Genomic DNA, 22,665 nt, shown 5'->3' with positions numbered 1-22,665 from the left:
CCTGAATTAGTTTTTCGCAAAATGCCTCTTTCCTCACTCATTCGCTCTTTCCAGGCTCTTTGTTCCAGACTTTTTTTTTTCACTTAATTTGAATTCTGCTTTCAGGCGCGTGTCTACGGCCAATTAAAACTCTTAATGGAAATGTGTACTGGCTATAAAAAGGCAAAGGCTTCTTGTTCTTTTTAAGTCCTAGCTGTAGGGCAAAGGGTTTCTTTTCTACTTCCCTCTGACACATCCGCGGAAGCAGGGAAGTGGGAGACAGCTCTTATATTATTTGAGAAACAGAGCTGCATTTACACGGGAGTTACAGCATAGGAATGAATGTGATAATAAACGTCCTCCTCCAGCTGCAGGGGTTAGCACAGCGGCAACGCATATATTAGCTTTATATCCACACGCATACACTAACACAGAAAAACGGACGCAGTAGCGGTTCACAAAAAAATCACAATTTGACAACTTTTGTCTTCCAAACATCTTTGCTGACTGAAAGCAGACCCAATTTGCTGAATGAATTTAACCCTGAGGCGTCCGTTGGCTGAAAGACAGGTGGGTGTTAAAAACCAATTACCCCCAGCCGCTTTTTTAAAATGCCCTCGCTCTCAATCAGCGGCCTCCCTGGGAATTGAACTAGCTAATTTTGCCCAACCTGGGCTGTAATTGTTTCAAATCAGCCTCACGCCTCGACTTCACTGCCAGAATAATTCCTCGTGAGCGGGAAGATTTATCTACAGAAGCACATCTGTGGGACTTAATTTACGGGTCGCAGTGCCATGCCTCGCGCATCCACTAGAAGCATTGTGCAGCATATGCAGCCAAGCAAAAGTGGAACAATGGCGGGGGATTGCCAGGGAACGAGCAAACACAACGCGCCCAGGACGCTAAATATTTGTACGTCGTCACAATCGCGCAGTTTCCCAGCCTTGTGCAGGTGAACGCGCAAGACGGTTTGCAGCGGCGTTAGATGCAGGCACATTAACGTTCACGAGCAGTAGGTGATGCGGATGTGAGGACAGCTTTGATCTGATCTGATAGCTGGCGCACCTGTGAAAAGCTGTGAAATCCTATCTACAAATGATTCGCGGAGGACGGAGGATTTGCCCATGTCTAAACACCTGCTAATGGAGGAGAAGACTCAGGCACAGGCACAGTCAACAAATTCTTACAAAGGAAGAAAAGTATCATGGCGTGCCAAACGTCAGCGCCCATCCAGCCGTGGCTGAGAAATCGCTGATTGGATTGTGAACCACTTTTAGGCTGGGAGAGGACAGGCCGTTCGACAGTCTCTCTCTGAAGAGAAACAGCTGCAAGCTGCAAATTGGAAAGCTTTTGTGAGGAGCTGCTCCGTCCTTTGTTGTCTCCTTCCTCCTCTCCTCAAAGCGCTGGCATGCAGATGTTTCCTCTCATTCCTCACACGTAATTATAAAGATGGGAGGACGCCATAAAGGGCTGATTCTTTATATGAGGTATTGTACTGATCGAGGCGCACGCGAGGCTGGCAGCTGGCATGTTTTTAAATAGGAAGACTTCACAACAGCAGAGGATTTAACACCCCTCCCCTGTGCCTCAGCCTGCTACTTACTTCCAAGCCCTCTTTAACATGACACACCAGAAAGAATAATGTGTTTGAAAAACAATCAATGTGACCACCAGTGGTGGTGCTATATACCCTCCACTCCAGCTCTAGGGCCCTCCCGCTCTGCCTGAGTGTAAAGAGGACAAGGGACTGAGCAGATAAGGATTCTTATCAGAGCCTGTGCAGGTGTTTGGTGGAGTGAGGCCATAACAGGATTCCTAAGTTAGCATTGGCCAGCAGGATTTCACTCAATGAAAGGGATAGGAAAAGAGGTACAGAGGGACGGACGGGTGGAGGTGGGGGTTGTATGTGTGGCAGGGATGGCTGAACGGTGGCTAGGGGGTGTTATAATTGTGAATTGCCCCCCGAGTGCAACAGTACAGCACATCTTAGACACCTGCTGGCGTGGTGATAAGGACTGAAAACCAATCATTCTAGCAACCCGGCGGACCCAACTGGCATCTTGCGGCTTCTCAACCTGCTACCTGGGTATTTCACTCAAACACAACTGGCTGTCTGATATAGGTCAGCTTCTATGGGCTGACACCTTGAGCTGAGTTGAGGAGAGGAGAGGAGCTAACGATCTTTTTTTTGTTTGGTTAGCCCAGTTAAAAGTAAAGCTGGCCCGACTGTAAAAATGCAAAGCAGTGTCAGGCAGAAGTTTCTCGTGCCACTACAGACTGCCACTTCAAACTAACTTTATCACCCACAGAGGTCAAGGACATGCGGTCCGGCTCCGCGAGAGTCCTCAGACTCTCTGGAGAGCGTTTCTCATTAGTGCGATTCCAGCTGAGGATTATAACTCGAATCCTTTGGATAAATCTTTGCTCGTCACGGAGCGACCATCAGCTGTTGCAGTCAACCAGGGCCGACTGCTGAATTATTCATTTCCTGTTTACAGCGGGCGACAGGTGCGTGACCTCTGTGATGAGTGCCCAGGGTGTCTGAGAGAAGGGGTGACAAGAGATTGGAAAGGGAAGGGGAGGGCGGGGGCGTGGGGGCTCAAAGGGACAGTGCTGTAGACAAGGAAGAGGAGGAGGAGGAGATTCAGAGGAAAATACCAATTAATCAGACTCAGGTGTATGGCGAGGAGTTGGTTTTGCTCTTCTTGCATTTAATTTTAATTACGTGTCAAGGAAAAAAGCCTTTAGCAGACTTTATGTGAAGTTGCACTCCCGTGCGGATTTTAGGACAAAGAGGGGCTGCTGTTATCAATTTTGGGGGTGCAAAAGAAAGAAAAAAAAGCAATTAACGCGAAATTACAGTTATAGGAATATTGGGGGGAAACTCGGGATGGCATGAGGGTTATAGGGAAATCCGCCTTGAGCTGCACTTCAGCTGAGTGGCATTTACTGTAACCTTTCCTCTGGCTTTTAATAACTGGCACCGAAACTGCAGAAACGTGGATCACTGCGTTTCACTGGGGAGTATTGGGAATTACAAAAGAATATCCTTGCGCTCGTGGCCACACAGGGCCCATAAAGCGTAAAAGTTTAACACCAACTTTGTTTCAGCTGCAGTGAGGATCAGGTGTAAGAAACCATGCAATCCACATACGAGGATGAGCACTCAAATGACACGTTACAGAGCTCTGACAGCGAATCACTGCAAAAAGATAACGGTGCCCGATAGGAGAGGTATATAATAGAGAGACTCGAGGCTGTTGTCACGGTCTAAAATAAATAAAACTCCAGCAACCGCTTAGGTTTGTTTAGTTTAACACCAATGAAATACCTAACTGGATCAAAGGAATTCAATGTGGCGCACTCACCCTGAACAACAGCCTGTGACACCTGATGGCTTAAGAATAAGCCTCCCGCTTTATGAACGCCTACTGATGTGGACATCTGCATGAACACACACACACACACTCACAAGAATGCGCGCAAAAACAAACATGCTCTCTGGAAAATGATGAATGGCTTTCACCTTCAGGCAACAGGGGAAAGAGACAGGCATTTCTTCCCTTCGGCCAACTCAGGCTTCAGACGAAATAACAAACCGCTGAATGATATAGTGAGCTGTCCCCGCTGGTTGCAAAGTGGGAATGGGACCGCATCTCCGAGACAGCAGCTACAAATGGCCCATCTCTATAACCACACTCCTCTTTCTCTCTCTTGTTCTCTCAGCTGCGCTTCCGCGGAGACCTTGACAGATCTCAAAGACAGATTAATCCCGATTGAAAGTTGCTGGAGTGTCCTCAAGCGACAAAGCGTTACTACTTATCGGAGAAGAGCACAGTGGAGGCCGTCCAATGAAAAGACACCAAACAGGCTCTGAGGTCATTTGGGATGGGCGAAACACCCGCAAAGGGGCCGACGCTGTAAGGTGCGCCACACTACATTAAGCCCTCGTCATGTGAAATATTTTTCGGCGAGTTCTTTGCAGTCTGCCAGTGGTGAGTCTGGAACTGCCGCTGTTCGAACGGCACGAACCGAACGCTTCCGCTCGCGTCGCCATGAGCAGCACAGTTCTGCTGAAAGAAAACTCCTCTCAAATGGGCTTAAATGATCTGGAACATGATTTTAATGTGGCGCTGTAACATTATCAGTTCCCTGTCAACACCCTCCACACTCTAAATTTGTCAAGGGTCAGAGGAACATAGCAGGCAGTTCGCTTTAGCTTTTCACACAGCGCTGTAATACTGGGTATTATTTAAAAATCTTTGGTGCTTTGGTGCGAGCACGACATAAAACCAGCACATAACATACAAAAATATCTAAACACCCTGACAACTTTGCTTCAAATCGGGATTCTCTGAACATTACACATTCATAACCACTTAGAGAGGAAATGAAACGTGCATGCGTTGGTCCTGGTTCTGCAAACTATATTAGAAAACACCACTGCCTAAACCAAATATTAAAAAACTCCTAAACTCAATGATTTAAGAAAAAGTCGTAATTTCGACGTAGCGTGCCAGCTAGCAAGTCGCCATTTTGAGGTGAATATGTCACAGGAGTTGGCTGCATCCTTCAGCTGACTGTATGACTTGGCCGTCTACCGCCAAGCCAACCGACTCTGTGACACCTTGAGGTATAATATGCTAGGTGGCGGCACCCTTGCTAAAAAACATATAACACCATATTATTTTACTTTTATATGTTACATTATTTTTTGAGTGATATATATAGAGTGGCACTTCTATAGGTATTAAACATTTGCTGACATTAAATTTGTCAAACCGTGATATAAACTTCATTTCCTCGTGTTGATGGGTGGGATAAGCAAACTGCTAGGGGTTGGGTTTTGACGAGGACTCGTGATACGATACATTATTCCAATATTATGATATTGCCATATATTTCAATGTTCTACATAGTTCACTGAGAAATTTTAAATGAAGTTTAAAACACACGTTGCATATATGTACATCAGATGACAGTGATAATTCATTGGAGGAACTGAGTCAAAAAACAAGATTAATCCAAATGATCCTTTCCAGTTTATTGCACTTGTGCAGAAAAGGTGGTGGTGGAGGTGCGATGGTCGTTCAAGATCGCCCCAAAACATGACTTTTTCTTTTTATCTTTTAAAATCGTTACTAAGAGAGTCCAAATTGATATTGTATTAGAAGAAAAACATATCGCGATATATTGCAATATCGATATTTTTTTCCCACCTCTACAAACTACACTGACACATTCATTGCTAGCCTTTCAATTAAAGTATTTAATCTAAAAGCTAATAGTTATTAAGAATACAATATTTTAAAAAGTGATTTGATCTGCTTGGTAAAGACTGTGTGGGTGTCCTTTGATCAGGTTTGATTGACTGTGACTCCTCAGATATCAAATGTTCCTAAATCCTGACATTTATTTACTCTTCCTTCGTCATATCTAGTTATCTCTCATGTAAAATAGCAACTGTTCTACAAACGTGGCAGTGTTTTATTTTTTTATTTCAACCAACAAAATCCCAAAATTGTGTTTCTTTTTTTTTTTTTTTTTTTAATTAGCATGGATAGTAACACTTATATTACTGGCAATTGTGATTTCTGTTATTATGGACTACTCGCAAAAATAAATTCATATTCATGTTTTCAATTAGAGGTAAGAGCGGAGGCACAGGAAATAAAATGGCCCGCGCATCTTTTTTCCCCTGTTATTTTGTGAGGCATTATTTTATTTACTGCATATTTGACATGTTGTGTTTGCAATTATTAATTACTAAATTGTAGTGAATTTTATTTTTATTTAGCTTCTATTTCCGTGACAGTAAAAAAAAATCAATTGGAAAAAGAACATATTGTTATTTTCCCCAAAGTATATTGTGAAAATACATTATAATAGTGTTACGCTTAGTGACATATTCTGTAACACTGATCAAGTCTATATTAGTTTAAAATTGCATACGAAAAGCTATGGATATAGGACTCAGCTGGGGTGGCACAGTGTGTGCTGCGTGGGACACAATCTTAGCAAAGTGTTACATCAGTCCAGACATCATGGGATCAGTCCCATATTTAAAAGGCAACATGCACAGATGTCTTCCTCTCCATGCAGCTAATGCAGATGACATAACTCCGGTGTAACCTCAGTTTGTCTTGGACTAACATGCGTTAACCTCGACGGAGCGCACGGGCCTTAGCTAACCCACTTCAGTCTGTCTGCTGCTGTCTGCTGAGACAAAGAGGATTTACCGTTAATCTGGCCTTAACAGCAGGAGAGCGCACTCTCCACAACAACACTCCAGAGAATAGGGCTAATCAAGACATCATGAGCATCAAACGGGGAACAATTACCTCTAATAAAATCAATTGTCTTGACTGACTGAGGAAAAGAGAGGTTACACATTTATTTGATTGGACTTGATTACACTCGAGTGTTTTTGTGTAGGATCATGCAAAGGAAAGAAAATCACTTCAACAAATGATTTAAACTGGCTTTAAGGTTAAAAAAAAAACTGGTATAAGCTAGTTCAACTTGAACACACATTTTTAGTCACATTGTGCTTCAAGAAAATATTTCTTCCAGAAATTCCTCAAACAAACTGTCAAACTTTTCACCCCAGCTCCTGCCTCCTGACATACCAACCCTAGACAAAACGTCACCGCTCTGTTAGTTGCCACTTTTCCTGACAAAAGCCGATGGAAAACCAGCGCATATGAAATGGGCCTTTGCACCAAAAATGGCACAAAGGTGCCTGATGAGGTGACAAAAATGGGGTTGATTATAATAGAGAACAAATGCTGGATGTGATTGCAGTAATGAGCAAATGGTTTTAACAGGTGGAAGTGTAGCTGTGGGAGTGTACAATTCACAAGCCCTCCTCATTAGTAAGCAAATGAATTCAATCAGCCTCTCTTTGGTAAGCGGCTTGATAGTTCCCTGCAAAGTGGTGTCTGGCTTCAACCTAAGCAAGCAGCTTTAATGGGTGCGGAGCTGTTAATGCATCATTCTCAATGACTCTGTGCGAGTCGTTCCTCTAAGATCTGCCTCGACGGGGTCGTTGGCCTCAAGCAAACAAACCCAAGTCAACGAGGGAGCAGTGACGAGTTTATTTTTCTTGCACTTGCTCCGGCAGCTTTACAAATTTTGCCCATATGTCCCTCGAGAGAATGAGCCGCGGAGTGCTCAAAGGGAGGGTGGAAGCCCCCCAACCTGGCAGGGCAATGTCAGGAAATGCAAATCCAAGGAGGCAAGCTGTGTCCTCCGCTGAGGGTAAAAAAAAGAATCATGGCAGCTCCTTGAGCCCCAAACATGTACAAGATGAGAGATTTTCACCCAGATCAGAGAACACCATTGTAGCACGATTGCTACCACCTGCTGCACCACTCTGCTACTGTAACGCAGCCTTCAAGGCAGCAAAAGAGACTCGAACAAAAACAACTTTTAGGCAGTCACGTGTAGGCCCTTGTTGCTCAGAACCGACGCCGGTCCGCAGCATGTTCCGCGCAGACGTCTGCCAGAGTTTCATTCTAAACACTAAACACTAAAAATGTCTTCAGTGAGGCTTTGACATTTGCAGCATCAAAGGCCAATCAATGCATTTGTTGTGATAGAGCGGGGACAGAAGTGCAGCATTTGGCAACAGCTTAGACTCAGTCAAACACAGACAAAAGTAATCTCTCCGTGCCTGGCGACAAATCCACTCTGCAGCCCTAATCAATTCGTTAGACAGTCTCTTCGCGAACACACGTGTGTGTATGCACACACGCATGCACGCACGCACACACACACACACACACACACGTGAGTAAGGCACTGCGATGATTAGCTTGTCCCACTTAATCACTTCCTATTAGAGACACCTGCAAGGTTGCAACAGTCCTGTGATTATGTGTAATCACAGAAATGTCACATTTGAATGACGAGCAGTATGAGAAGATGGCTCCAAACCGGATGTGCTGCATATTTATGCCGCAGAATTATTAGCGATTCTCATACATTAAAATACCAAAAAAAAAAAAAAAAAACTATTCATGTCTCACAAATATATGAAAAATAAAAACATTCACACGAGCCTCACAAATGTAATCTCTCGCACATAATTTTGCATATGTTGTGCAGGCGTACGAATACACACACACGCACCCACGCTGGGCTGAGGGGGGTTGGGGGGGGGCAAAGCCTATCTGCTGTGGATAAAAGACATCCCTTATCAGCTTCCTCATAGAGGAGCTGGGAATGAAGGCATTTACTCAAATGAAAGAGGCAGCTTTTGGAGATAAGCTCAGAGAGACGAAGCCCAACTAAGCTTTGAGATTGGACTGGGCCTACAGAGGGAACAGAGGAGGATGGTGAAAAACAGAGACGGGGATAGATGGTGGGACGGAGGGACAGATAGATGGGTGGATTGTTGATGAAGTGATGGGAGGATGGCGCAGGCTCTTTTTTCTTTCATTTTTTTTGGCGTGAAGCAGATGCGCGCATGCAGAGGAGGAGTGCGCGGCTTTTTGTCTGGGATGGAAGTGCTTACATAAAGAGTATTTAGAGGATGTGGGTGTGAAAGCTATTGTGCTGACCCCAGTATTTAGTCTGTGCAGGCGTGCATGTGCACTGCTATACCTTCCGTCTATCCCCGCGCTCGGAGCTGGCCCTGTCTGCACAGTGAGCTGGCACATCTTCTCCGCTGCGCTGGGCGGTGAGCCGCGCTAGAATAACCCACTTCAAAGGGACCCATTGTCACACACTAATGTGGCGAATGACAGCTAACGCCACAGAAATCAGCGCACACCGAGACTGGATATTTCCTCTGAGTTTCTCTGAGACGGGGGAGTGAGGGTGCCGTGGGGGGGGGGTGGAAGAGGAAAGAAAGAGAGAGAGAGAGGTTCACAAACACACTGCTGTGCCAACATTAATCATGTAGACTCTCATAAAATCATTAGAGCTGATCATTCCCAGTCAGGCTCTCTCCACAATGGCTCACTGCTGACGAACAGAAGCAAGTATGCCAATTTCTGTTGGGAACGCGAGCCAACACGCACACTAACACACACACACGGACACCTTTGTAGTGGGAAATATAAACACAGAGAAGTGACTTGATTATGTGTAGAGCTTGTCCATATCCTACATAATTTAGGTAATTTAGACCTACGTCATCTATACCTCCATTGCATTTTTACATACTGTACTCATAGACTGTTTTGTGTCTGATCACACAGCGATTTTTATTTTACCATTTCACCGCTGACCGCATGTGCAACAGAAATGCCAATTACAACTTGTTTATTCACGTTTGTCGTTTACGTGTGCCGTAAAATGCCAATTGATGTGTGCATGCACTCACACTAAACGGAAAATGCTTAGCACCTATATCGGCAACTGCATCACGGGTGCGTACACAAAATGCAACCCATATCTTTTGTCAATTGATTTATGTATATTCGTTTGTTGTTTTAGTGCAGCAGTTTGGAGTTCTGCCTTTTGAAAAAAAAAAAGCTTAGTAAAAAAATGTGTATATCTATGTATAAATAGCTTAAAATCCCACGTACACGTATACATAATTTAACAGTGACATTTCTGTGTTTTACAACTGACATTTTCTCCTAGTCACAAGGATTATTGATGTAAAAAAAAAAAAAAAAAAGTTTAACCTTAAAATATTTGTCTTGGTTAGGTAGTATAAAAACTCCTAATCATTTTTTAACCCTTAACTGAAAAAAATCTTGGGGTTTCCATTTAGGGTTTTGGTTTCCGGTGTCTGCAAACAGCCTTTCATGCACCTAGTATTTCCATTTAATTTGTGGAAGTGTGTATGTGCATCCAGGGCATTGATTGGATATTAATTCGCGGCCACTGTAATTAGTCTGGAGTGCGCTGGGCTGTTAAATGCTCGTGAAATGGTGTACAGTACAGGTGGAGGTCAGCGTTTCGACGGCTCACAAAGAGCTGGAGCAGAGACAGCAATTAGACCTGGATCACCGCATCTTCTGTTTATACTTACCACCATTTACACACAAGCTGCACTCCATTATAGGCAGCGAACCCCCGGAGTGTTGCAGTTTGGTGGTCAGGGCGCCGGGTTCTGATGGCTGGGACTTGACTATAATATCGATGGCATTTGTTACTTTCACAGCTGCCGATCCTTGTGCTAGTGCAGGATTAGACAACCTGGTTTGATTTCCCGGAAATACGCCCGAGACACTGAGAGACCCATGTTTCTATCCTCTCCCTTTACATCTCAGTTTCTACTTCTTCCTTGCTGCTCTCTTTGTTCTTTGCGAGTTTTTCTTCTCATCCTCCAGTCTGTCGCTCTTCAAGGCGTTTAGCTCTTCTCTCGCTCACTTAAGTCAAGGTCAGAGCATCAAGTAGACCCGCGGCCCACTTCAGCTGAAAGCAGCTGAAGAATTCACGAGTGCAGAGACGCACACAAATACAACACCGGGAGGTGACACGTTGCTGTTTCTCTCTCCGAGGCCTCGGTCTTTAGCCTCAGCACCCAGGGAACGAGGGGCTAAGTGGTGAGGTTTTGGTGCAGAGAGCAGCGTGGGACCATTTCTCATATTGTCAGAGCTCCCGCTGGGGCTCACATATGCCTGCAGCTCTCAGCATCCTGAAGCCATCACTTCAGCGGGCGGCCCAATCAAACCCACACTGTCACTTCTGCAAAATGACTTGAACTGTCACTCACGCACAGGCATTTTCCCCGCGGGGAGCCTAAGGCCAGAAAGGGGCAACATAAAAACCCTGTACTCAAACGCTGCGCGCAGAAAAGCAGACAATCACAATACAAATTGCACTTTTCCATATTAATAGTTTCTACTACAAACGGCATGCAAATGCGTGCATAAGCCAAAACGCATCCCGAGATGAGAGCCAGGGGACGGCTGCCACTGAGAGGTAGATTCATTGACTTGCGATCTCTGCTCTTTGCTGACCTCTGACCTGTCTGAAAGGCGCCTGCAGCTCCATGTGGACAGGTCTAATTATTGCTACTGCCGCAGTCCACCCACTCACCGCGGTCGCCAACCCATCTAAATATCATTCACGCACAAAAGTCCCCCTCCAAACACAGCCGCCCATTTACATGCAAATACGGAGTTTTCGCTTTGATTTATGATGTGCTGGATTCCTCCATATATCCCGGCTATGTGGACGTTTTCTCCCAGCGATGGTGGGTTTTAGCACCGTTTTAGGAGTATTTTCAGGTCAATTTTGTTGCGTTCTTAAAAAGAAAAAAGAAAAAAACTGAATTCTCGAATTCTCAAAAAAAAATGCAATGAAATGCAGTTCTGTCACATGAAAGGACAATGGTAAAAATTCCCACCAACTGGAGGGTCAGCTGTGCCATCCCCCAAAACATGACGCATTCTTTTTTATCTCAGTTTCTTATTCTTCATCTTCATTCAAGTCATTTACTAACTTTCTGTGGCCACAAAATTCTTTATACGACTTTTGTCTCCATATGCAGCACTGAATAGATTTTGTTTGTGTAAAATAGTGTTCCCTTTTAACATAAGACAACGACACAGAAAGAAATTCATCAGAGTCCAGTGTTGATATTTTTACCCAGCAGCCCTAAAAGACGCGACACAACACACACACTATGAGTGGAAGCTGTGACTCACACTTGAATTTCTGCAATTAAGAACAAAATCAGCCCTGGAAAGCAGTGAACTTGAAAGACTGGCGACACACAACACGGCGAGAGCTTCCGTGAATAGAATCAGCCTTTAAACTCACACCTCATGGACTCATCTCTACTGGGAGAGAGAAGAGGAACGAGATCCAGATTAGCGACTACGGCGAGACCGGAAAAAGCACGGAGAGAAAGAGTTTTGGAGTAATAACACATCCCCTTGTTCCTGTTACCTGACACATTAAAGTGAAAAAGTGCCGCACGCAGACATCAACAACCACATGAAAGTGGGATAGAACTTTCCTCCGGCAGCGGGACAGTATATAAAATGCGCTAAGATGAGGAACAATATGTGGTAGCAGCAGACATTTCTTTCATCTCCGCGTGACTTTTCATGTAGGTGGCAGACATTAGCAGAAGCTGAGGTAAGGATAAATAATTAAAAGTCAGTTTAACTACACGGTTGTCGTTTGAGGTGGGGACCGTTTGTCTCTCCCGTGTGTGTGTGTCTGTGTGGGTTGGAGTAGTCGGAGGTAGGCTGAACAGGAGCTGGAGAGCAGCCACCTTCGCCCCGCGGAGGGATGAATGAAAAGACAAGAGGCTCAGGAGATCCATCCATCATAATGTCTCGCTTTGCTCTGACACACACACACACACACACACACACACACACACACACTCAGTCCATCCAGAGAGAAGGCAGCTGCTTCAACCCGAAATACACAGACATTTAGTACAACACACACTCAAGGAGGAGGAGGAGGTTACATTCAAGGAGGCGGTGAATGGATGGTGGTGCAGATGTGTAGTTGGCGGAGAGTGGACCAAAGCCCCTCTGTTCAACAGTGCTGCCTTTTCATTAACCTCCTCATTTACACCTCCTCCACTCGTGCGACCACTTCAAACAGACGCTCTATTGCTCCTTGCTGCTTGGGAAGCCCTCCGGCCTCGGCACGTTAAAAAGCTGGAAACCCGGGGTAAGTGGACATCTCAAGGTTAAGGACTAAAGACGAAACATTTGGGCTTCAAAGCCGGGAAATATACTGTCGGTATGCTTACCGTGCTATTAGTGAGTTAGCCTGCTTTCCGTAGTCATTTTTCTTTTCTATTAATCTCTCAGAGCCCTGCTCTCTTTCAGGGTGTGGCCAGCCTTCACCGAGTGGTCGCAGACTGTAATCCTAGCCCCATGTAATTACCCCTGATCAAGCTTGGGACCCTGTTTAGTGCAGATTAGCCCTACTTCCCATGCATTCCCACTCCCCCCCAAACTCAGATCCCGCAGATAAAAAAAAGGAGTGGGAGGGGAAGAATGGCACTCGTTACCCAAGGGGCAGGCCTATAATCAGCCCTGACACAGGCCCACAACCTGTCCCCTGCCTGGGTGGACAGTACCGGCCTTTTTGCTGTCCAACATCTGAATAGAAATCTCTGTATCTCTAAAAAATAAGATGGCGATAATGGTCATCGTCCAGTAAAAGCTGTTAGCTGGAACTGAAGAAGCCAGAGCAGCCACAGAGGTCCGCTGTGACCCCCCCCCCCACCCCCCCTTTAACTGGCTTTAAAGACGACATAATGGCCGAGGTGAAATCAGTACAAGACAAAGGGCCGAGTAGTTACGGGTCCATTTGACAGAGGAGCCGTTCTTTAAGAGACGACTAACAGGGCAAGAGGGAAAGAACACTGATGCAAGAGGGGAGAAGACCGCATTTCAGTCAAAAAGCTCTACGGTGGTGGCTTTGGGACCTCATACGAATCGGTCTTTACCAGTCGCGTTTGGGAGGAGGCGGAAGTCAATATCTGGAGAAATGCTAATGTGGCATCCATTTGCATGAGTCATTTGCCCATGCACCGAAGCCATTTTAAGAGCACCGAGATCGCAAAGCACCGCGTAATCTGACTTTGGCGAAATCCATCACATCCAGAGGTTTTGGTTTAAGTATACAGCCTCTACTTCCCAGTCTGTAAACAAAACCATCAACGCATTTCCTTTGAGTCACTGCAAATTGTACCTTTTTCACGTTCACATACCCTTACATTTTCTATGTCTTTGTCTCCGAGATGGAAGGACGGACTAAAGGCTTTATACACGCAGGGAAAAACTGATTGCTTATTTGGTGGGAGGGGAATGAGCCTCTGGACGTGAATCGGCGTTTCAGGTCAAGCACAGAGGCCCAGCTGGGCACGGGTCCATTAGTTATTCCTCAGCTCAGCCAACACAAAAGAAAAGTACACCTTGACTCTCTCAGATAATCACAGCTAACATTATGCAAGTGAATAAATTTCTGGTTGTGGATGAAGTCGGCCAATTTTTAAACTTGGTGCATAAAATGGTCCATGTTTTATTTAAATTTTCCTTAAATAATTCCTGTAAAACCTCACACATCTCCCATGTTGCTGATTTTTATTTATAATGGCACAGGGACAAATAGATGTCTAGAAATAAATATTCATGATATTAACGTGTATCTGACTTTTTATATTGTAAATAAAACAAACCAACAAAAAACATTTGAAGACCTTATTCAGAGTGGGTCTTGTGTATGACTATACAATAACACAAGAGAGTTAAAGGAAAACGCATCCATTGCTTTGACTGCTATGCGTCTGATGTTTAAGAAAGCGGGTCATGGTGTTCTGAGACATTCTATTTCTCAAATCAGAAAAAGAAACAACAACAGTGATTATTTCGTGGCAGCAGTGCACTTTATTTCTTACGGATAAAAGAGACAACTTTGAGCTATGGATCGAGAGGAATGAGGCGGCTGAGATGTGGCTGACTCCGCACCAGTCAGGACGCACACGTTTGGCTTTAGGAGATGTGAAGAGCTCCATATAACTTGACTGATGCAGCGACCGTTACCCAGGTTGCAGAAGGATTATTTTACAAGTGCGCGCATTGATAAACGAAATCACACAAAAGTCACTTTAAACGTTCGGCATTTTCAATATTCTTGACTTTAAGTGCGCCTGTTTCACTCAGAAACGTCTTTTAGATGAACATACTCAGGGATAATCGGACACGTAACTGTGATCCACATGACGGATAATGGTGATCCTGGTATATTTCATAAATCTGTCTCAAAATCGCTTGCTGAGACGTTACCACTGGTAAAGAGTGGAAGTGAAGGTGTTACACACTCACCGATCAACATCGTTCTTCCAGGACCGTATCCGCGTGTCTCCAGCTCGGCGTGTCACCTTGCGTAAAAACGGTAAAAAAAAATAAACAAAAAAATATTTACGCACTTTTATCCCCAGAGACAGAGAGGACACGCAAGACGCGCAGGTGCAGCTGTATGAGTCTTATACTTGTGAAATCTACAGGAGTCCAATCTAGATGATTTTTTTTGCCTCTTTTTTATTTCAAATCAAAACTCTTTATCTGTGATACTGTATCCCGTTCTCCTCCGCGTTTGGTGACCAATCCCCGAGAAATCTCCGATCCTGTTGGCGCGCGTTAAAATCCTATGGCTCGTGCTGGCGCTCCGCTTGGCTTGAAGGAGGCGAGGAATGGGGCTGTTGGAGAGGAGCTGGGTGTAATTGCCTGCTTCTTCTCTCCCTCCCTCTCTCCGTCTCTCTCTCGCTCTTTGCGCTGCTCTAGCTCTCCGCGAGTCCTCTCTCCTTGTCATCCTTTCCTCTCTGTAGTCCTACCTTTTTTCCTCCCCCTCTCTCCTCCTCTCAGTGAGTTCATTTAACTTGACAGGACCGCTGCACAGACAGGGACAAAGTAGGTGATATGTTCTTAACGGTCTCCATACCTGCACAGCAACACATTGCCCTCCATGTCAAACTTCTTGCTTTACAGGTCAGTAAGTTTTTAATCATATACTCTATATGCCCTGGCATGCTGGCAAAGGAGAAGAAGAAGAAGAAGGTGCTGCAGGAGGCGCTGCGCAGGTCTGGGTGGCAGAAGCATGATATGAGTACTGTAAACATAAGGGAACAGAAAAGAATATTTTCTGTGACAGGTTTCTATTCGCACTCTCATAAGGATGATTTGTGTGCACTTGTCAAGGCAGCTAACTTGTGTGCACGTCGGTGTGTGAGTGAGAGCGACTGCAAGTGATGGTTTCTCGCAGCCATCCCTCTTGCCAGTCTGCTCCCCCTTTGTGTCTCTTCTTGTCGATGCATCATTTGGTGAAGCTGACACATATTCTGGGATTTAGAATTGGCTTGAGAGCACAGAGAGCCTGCTGGTATTACATTTCTGTTTGTTCAAATCATGTGCGTGTGTGCGTGTGCGCGTGCGGAAGTAGGTTGTGTGTTGAAGAGCCTTGGTGCAATGCTAAGCTGTCCTGGAGCTACGCCAAAGCACATCTCCCAGGGTGCTATCAGGAACTTAATTACAGCATTAAATTGCTCCCTCTCTGCCTCTCCTGCTCTTTCAGTTCACTTCCTCGTCTCCTCCTCCCTTCCTCCCCTTTCCTGCTTTCACTCTCTTTCTGCCTTTTTTTTTTCTTTTTCTTTTTTTTTTTCTTTTTCCAATTTTCTTACATTTGCTGGTTTGGCACAAATGCCTGCTGGGGCTGCTGTGTTGATGACAGCATTGTGGGAGAAAGCTTTCAAATGCGTTTCAATTGTTCCTGACACACACTGTGGAACTGGAAAAGAATATAAGGTCTCTTATCTAGACTGTCCTCTGAAATGGTCTAATTTCACACTTGCATATGATCTATATATGATGCCCTTTACCAGTCATGGTAATTGACATGATGTACACCGGTCAGCCACAACATTAAACCCCTTGACAGGTGAAGTTCTGCTGGGAAACTTTTGAACCTGGCATTCATGTGGATGTTACTTAGACGTGCAGCACCCACCTAGAGCAGAGCAGGAACCCCAACCACGTAGCAATGACACTCTTTGAGGCCATCCTCAACAGGAACAGCTCAAAAAACATGAAGACTGCACAAGGTGTTGACCTGGCCTCCAGATTCATTAGATGCCAAACTGATCAAGTATCTGTAGGATGATCCACAGAGGCCCCTCCCCTCGACCCCACAGAACACCGTCATGCCCATTCACTGATGAGTCACAGCTGTTTTGGAGGCACAAGGGAGACCTACACATTATTATGAAGGCGGTCATAATGTTATGCCGGACGTATTTAAAGAGTCGTTCCACAAAGTGATACCGCAAGCTTGAAAGGGGAGAGTTGTACCGACCAGACTGCTGATGGAGAGTTCCCTTTTCAGCTTAAAATACTGCCTCTCTTGTTGTGTGGGGCGTGAGCTACCTTTCTCTTCTGATTCACGTTTCTGCTCCTTCCGATTCACAGAGGCAGCAGTGGATCCGCAAACTTTCCCTTGGGGCACAGTGAAGGACACGGGGGCAGCTGGGCTGTCCCAATGCCTCATGCCAACCATCGGCCAGCGGGCTGGCATGCCAGAGCCAGGGCTAATTAGAAAGTCTGGAATGGCTCCAAGCTGACATCAGTCAGCCTCAGCCAAGATGAGTTGTTCTAGCCTGTTTGTTCTGTATGTTCAAAGAGAAAAGAAACACCCGGTCACACCTGTCAGCCAGACTGCCAAAGGTCCATATTCATACTCATACATTATTGTTCCATTTTGTTCCACGCGTTATGAGCGCAGTTACTGGACAAACAAGCCCCAAGTCCCAAGCCAGGCCCTAAGTCACTATGAACCACTCATCAAAAGAATGCCGTTTTAGTTAATTAAAACGATAATAATTCATCAAAAAATATGTTCAGCATTTTCAAACATTAATTTGAATAAACAGCACAGACAAAAGTTTTTACCTTGTTAATTTCACGGTTCAATGCCCTGGGCGCTGTAACGGGCAGATAAGATTATTTCTAATATCAGTTTTTCTTTTTGCATGTGGGGGACACTGATTATGCCGTTAACACTGGTGGACTTCGTTAATACCGACGATATTTACGGAGTTGCTTAGGGCCAAGTATCTATGGTGATGAGTGACGGACCCTGGAGATAAGAGAAGGTCAGGCTGTCACACACGGGCTTAATGAAATTGTGTTTCTGCAAATGTGTACTTTCTGCTCTGTTTAAAGCTACAGATGGTTGATAATTAGCCTATGTTGTGGGCAATTTGAATGCGCCAAGCAGAAAAAGAGCACACCAGTGTGTTGGTTCCCAAACATATATTTCCAAAAATAGATTTGCTGCAATATAAAATGCTGTATTTTAATACTAAAAACGGTTAATTTAAGGTGCTGCATCGGTGAGTTTTACATTGTGTGTGCTATTTGGTGGAGGAAAACTATGGAAGAGGCGAGCGGCTTGTAATCATCATGCGGTGGGTGTGAGCGCTGTAGTGTGCTGGCACTGTCGCCGCGTGTTGGTTCGAGGTGGGTGGAGGTTGGAGATGGGTGAGGGAGTGAATGAGTGAGAAAGAGAAAGAGAGAGAGAGAGACTGTCGGTGGGAGGCGGGCGATCAAGACCTGAGGACGGGGTTAAGCTGAAGCGTGAAATATGGAGATAGCTGCTGTCACCTGAGAGGATGACGGCGGTGCGGCACGCCATGCAAGCCTAATACCATGTGACATCTGTTTAGTGGTGGCATCTGGGCATTTCTACAACGTCGTCGCCTCCATCTTTATATTTACCACACAAACCTGGACGTGCATCAGTCATTAACAGCTGGCAACACGCCCCCAGAAAGCGTCTCTGTCGTGGTGACGTGAAGATCCCTGGTGGTTCATGCAGCCGCCTCTCAGAGACAGACTGATCAATACCTGTCGACGCACGAATGCCTAGTAATGTCCACCTGTTTGTGATCCAATATGTGGCAGGGATACAAGAACGGCATGAGAGGTGTGACACAGCCGTTTTAGATGAGTCGGCGTATGACAAGAAAAACTAATGGTACATTTTTGACTGAATTTGTCAAGTTCCTGTGCTTTTTTTGCACAGGAACTTGACAAATTCAAATGTGTCTGGAAATGGCGTTTTCCGATCCCAGCCACATGTCGGGAAGTAATGACTGACAGGCTAATTTATGAAGAGGCAGAAAATAAAGCTAGGCCTGCCCCTCTCTCTGCTGTTCCGAGCCACCGGCCTCCTCAATTAGAGTTCACTCTGCCAACCTGCTGCTGAGGCCCCAATAGGTAATAACTGGCAGCAGCACAGGAGACAAACAGCCATCTATCATTCTCCCCTTCGTTCTCTCACTCTAAACTAACGTATCTTCTTTCTTGCCATCAGTCGCCCCTTCTAAACTAACATTTTTCACTTTTCCCCCCATTCTCACTAAGCCATCAATGCTCTCTCTCTCTCTTCAAAATAACATCTCTCTCTAAAGTAAACTCTGGACTTTCTCTTCCTGTACTTCGCTCACACTCTCTCTCTTCACTTTGAAAGCCTGACACTAAGCCCCCACTCTAAATTGACGTCTTCCAATATCACTTTCTCAATCTCGCTGTCAATTTGCTTACTTCAGTGGCATATATTTTCCTCTTCACTATCTCTCACTAGACCAAAATCTCTCCCACCCTCTTTATCTGACAAACAAACAAATGAACTGAAGAGCACTGGAAGGGAACAGTCTCTGAGCGAAACGGGACGGCTGGCTACCTGACTGACTGACTGACTGACAGAGAGACTAACTAACGAGGCGACAGAAAGACTGACAGGAGGTTGGAGGAACACTGAGAGGGTTGACTGTGAGGGGCTAAAGTAATTTAAAAAAGGGTGGACAGGGGAGACAGATGCTGATGGATGAAGGCATAAGATGCCCAGTCCTATCCAACACTATGTATTAAAGGCAATAACTCAAATTCTTCGGTCAGTTTATCCATGAAGCTTTTTTTGCAGTTATGATCCAAACTCAACTAAACTATAAACTGAATAGAATAGACTGTATATAAATATGTAAAACGCATACCCACTTCCTTGCACTGGCAAAGCAGGCACTATTTTACAGTAGATACAGCGGCGCCATCTTTGGATTTGGAGCCAGAGTCTGTCCGAGAGTGGGCCCATGAGGACCTGTACTTATTATTTATTCTTACCTGACCACTTCACAGAGCAGTTGGCATGACAACTGGTAGTCAGCATGATGTCACAACCTGCTTCTATAACGTCAAATAATTAAGTAAAACAAAACTTTTCAAAAAAAAAATGGACACTTGAGTAGGAATCAGAATCAGAATTACTGTATACTAACTTCTTAAAATGTCATGTCACTTTTTTTTAGTTTGGCCTATGTTGCAGCCAGCCACCAAGGGAGCTCTACTTGCTTTGGCTTCACTTTTGACGACCTGCTCCATTGTCTATCTTTATACAGTCTGTGGTATACACCTAGAAAACTTCTACGTTCTGTTCTACATGCAAGGAAATGCTAATTACAATGTCATAAAAATGCCTGCCTTCGTTCTTAAAATAAATGTTTTGATGTTTCAGATTTCAAAATAGTTTAATGTTTTGAATCCATTTTTGTCTATTTATCCGAAGTTGGTTTGCTGCAGCATGACGCTAGGCAAGACATTTCAGACGTTCCCCTCCCTAACTAGTTCTTCTTGAGGGATCCCAAGTCGTTGCCAAGACAGATGAGATATGTAATCTCTCCAAAGAATTCTGTTGGGTCTCCTTCCAGCTGGCAGGACATCCTGTCTAACAGATGCCCAAACCACTTCAACTGGCCACTGGCAAAAGGAGATACAACTCTACGCCAAGATCCCTCTGGATGTCTGAGCTCACCTTGTCTCCACGATTAAATCCAGTTAACCGATGAAGGAAACTATTTTTGGCCCTAGTGGTCAAGCAGAGCAACTACTTTTTTTTGTATTGTTGACACTGTACCAATCCACCTCTCCATCACTTGCTCTATTCCTCTGTCATGAGCAATCAACCATGTTCTGGATGAGTGCCATGGCCTCAGACCTGGAGGATCTGACTTTTATCTCAGACGATTAGCTGTAAATCATCCCACTGCGTACTGAAGGACACAGTCGGTGAAGGCAACAGGAGCATATCATCTGCAATCAGCAGAGAAACAATTCTGAGGTCCCCTCAGTGGACACCCTCATCACTCTGGCTGCTTCATAGGTCAATAAAAGGACAATACTAGAGAGTTGTCATGGGACTTTTTTTTAAATTAATATTTTATAAGTGTTTTGTAGATGAGCAGCAAGCTATTTGCAATAACATTTGGGTGGCCAGTGTTGTAGAAAGCCCATTTGGCTTGTGTACATCCTCCAGCGCAATGTGCTCTGTCTTTTTTATCCAGCTCATTAATTCATCATTTAATTCACCATTGCTCACCTTCTGCTGCAGCATTTACAACACCGCTCTCCTTTGTGACTTTAGATGGCACACTGTAATAATCCATGAAATCTGAAGACTTGTAAATGTTGCGGAAAGAAGTTGTTAATGAATGTGCCTTACTTAGCTTACCTCACTTTAAAATGTGCTGCCTGAAAAATGTTTAATAGAAACCTAACTGTAGCCTAATATATATTAAAAAAAATACGCATTTACCTTTCAATTGTTTGTAGGCATATTTCATAATTCTTCTTCAGTCTGTACTCTCCTTAAATCTTATATCAGACATTGTTGTTCCCACTCCATATATTGATGGTGGTGTCAAATGCCCAGATCATATGTGTTAACCTATAACTTCATCACAGCATGATGCTACAGAGAAAGAGGTGTGTGTGTGTGTGTGTGTGTGTGTGTGTGTGTGTGTGTGTGTGTGTGTGTGTGTGTGCGTGTGTGTAATCTCTGGCACCTGCACATTCCATCTCATCACAACAGGAGAGAGGACGCCTCATTTAGCATCACTGTCACATACAGTTTCACAGACAGACACACCCAAGAGCAGACGGAGGGAAAAACCTGTGTGTGTGTGTGTGTGTGTGTGTGTGTGTGTGTGTGTGTGTGTGTGTGTGTGTGTGTGTGTGTGTATGGATATTCAGAGAAAGAAACAGAGTTGTAAGCGAGGAAGATGGGTTCCCTAACGTAAATAAATCATCAGCGCGTTTCGTCGCCTTGGCTGGGCTCACAAGTGGAGGATGACGGAGAGGAGCGCGAAGAGGAGGAGGTGAGATGGATCATGCGGCGAGGGAAAACGCCGGCTGTGGGGAACAAAAGGCAGGTGGGAATCCTGGTGTCTGCTTCATGCCTCGGGTGGAATAGAAAGCACAAGAGCATGCTGTCAATCTGACGTAACGGCTGCCAAAAATAACTGGACGCTTTAGTCAGACGGAAGATCCGTGTGAAAACACCCACGCGTACGATTAGACGTAAATATTTCTGCTCGTACTTCCTCTAAACATTTTTGGAATGCTGAGAGGGAAGACACTTTCTGATATCATTCACGTCATCTGCCATTATCATTCTCGAAGTTGGATAGCTTTATGATACCATATTGTCATATTACAGTAGTCCTGTTTAGGGTTGTGTGAATGATCATTGTTTCTGCCCTAGTAGAAGACCTTTTTGAACAGCTGGTCAGTTTTCCATGAAGCATTTAAGTAACTTTAATGAGGTTGATTTTCAATTAAGTGATATTGATATACTAAGGGCATATGGATTCTATTGACCTTGTGGCCTTTCCAATTCAAAGATAAATGCTTTCCTCACGAGTAGTCACTATATTGATAAAGTATTTATTAAATATTCTCTGGAACATATCAATATCAGAGTATAGAGTATATATCAATATCAGATGGATACTTTTGCTCACATTTTTCTATTTTCCTTTTGAACGTTTCTCAGTGTGCCAGACTGTGGGTCTCCTATCTATCACTCTCCTACTTCCTTGGCCAGTGAGAGTGACTATGTGATGAATGAACAATGCTGGACTGTGCTTCTATTTCTTAATTGCTGCTGGGTTGAGTCACCTGTGTTGCCACCACATAGGAAAGAATACGAAGGGGAACGGCGTTGAATGTCAGCATGAGTATTTGTTGAAGGCAAGAATTAAAAACATTTGTTCTGTATTATCAGGTTGATGTACAGCTCTTACTGTACATACATCATTCAGGGAAAAAAGAAAAAAAAAGATTAGAGTGACAACAGTCATGACACTGAATGAAGGATCATCTTCTGCTTCAGTGCTTCACTACAACACTCAGACACTAC

General features: G+C 44.5%; 1 protein-coding gene across 4 annotated transcripts in view; it reads right to left on the bottom strand.

Moving 5' to 3' along the window:
• znf385c (zinc finger protein 385C) overlaps positions 1-22,665 on the bottom strand; it is a 120,022-nt gene that overhangs the window by 29,603 nt on the left and 67,754 nt on the right. The window contains exon 1 of one of the 4 annotated variants that reach the window (XM_047570856.1): positions 14,745-15,396. The exons of the other annotated variants lie outside the window; for them this stretch is intronic. Coding sequence (XP_047426812.1) covers positions 14,745-14,754 — 10 coding nt within the window. The 5' untranslated portion in view covers positions 14,755-15,396. Of the gene's footprint in view, positions 1-14,744; positions 15,397-22,665 lie in introns of those variants that run through there. 4 annotated transcript variants of the gene reach the window in all.

This window comes from Mugil cephalus, chromosome 20, assembly GCF_022458985.1.
Source record: "Mugil cephalus isolate CIBA_MC_2020 chromosome 20, CIBA_Mcephalus_1.1, whole genome shotgun sequence".
In the NCBI taxonomy this organism is placed as follows: Eukaryota; Metazoa; Chordata; class Actinopteri; order Mugiliformes; family Mugilidae; genus Mugil; species Mugil cephalus.
The sequence above is the reverse complement of the archived record's forward strand: the minus strand, read 5'-3'. Positions and strand labels throughout refer to the sequence as shown.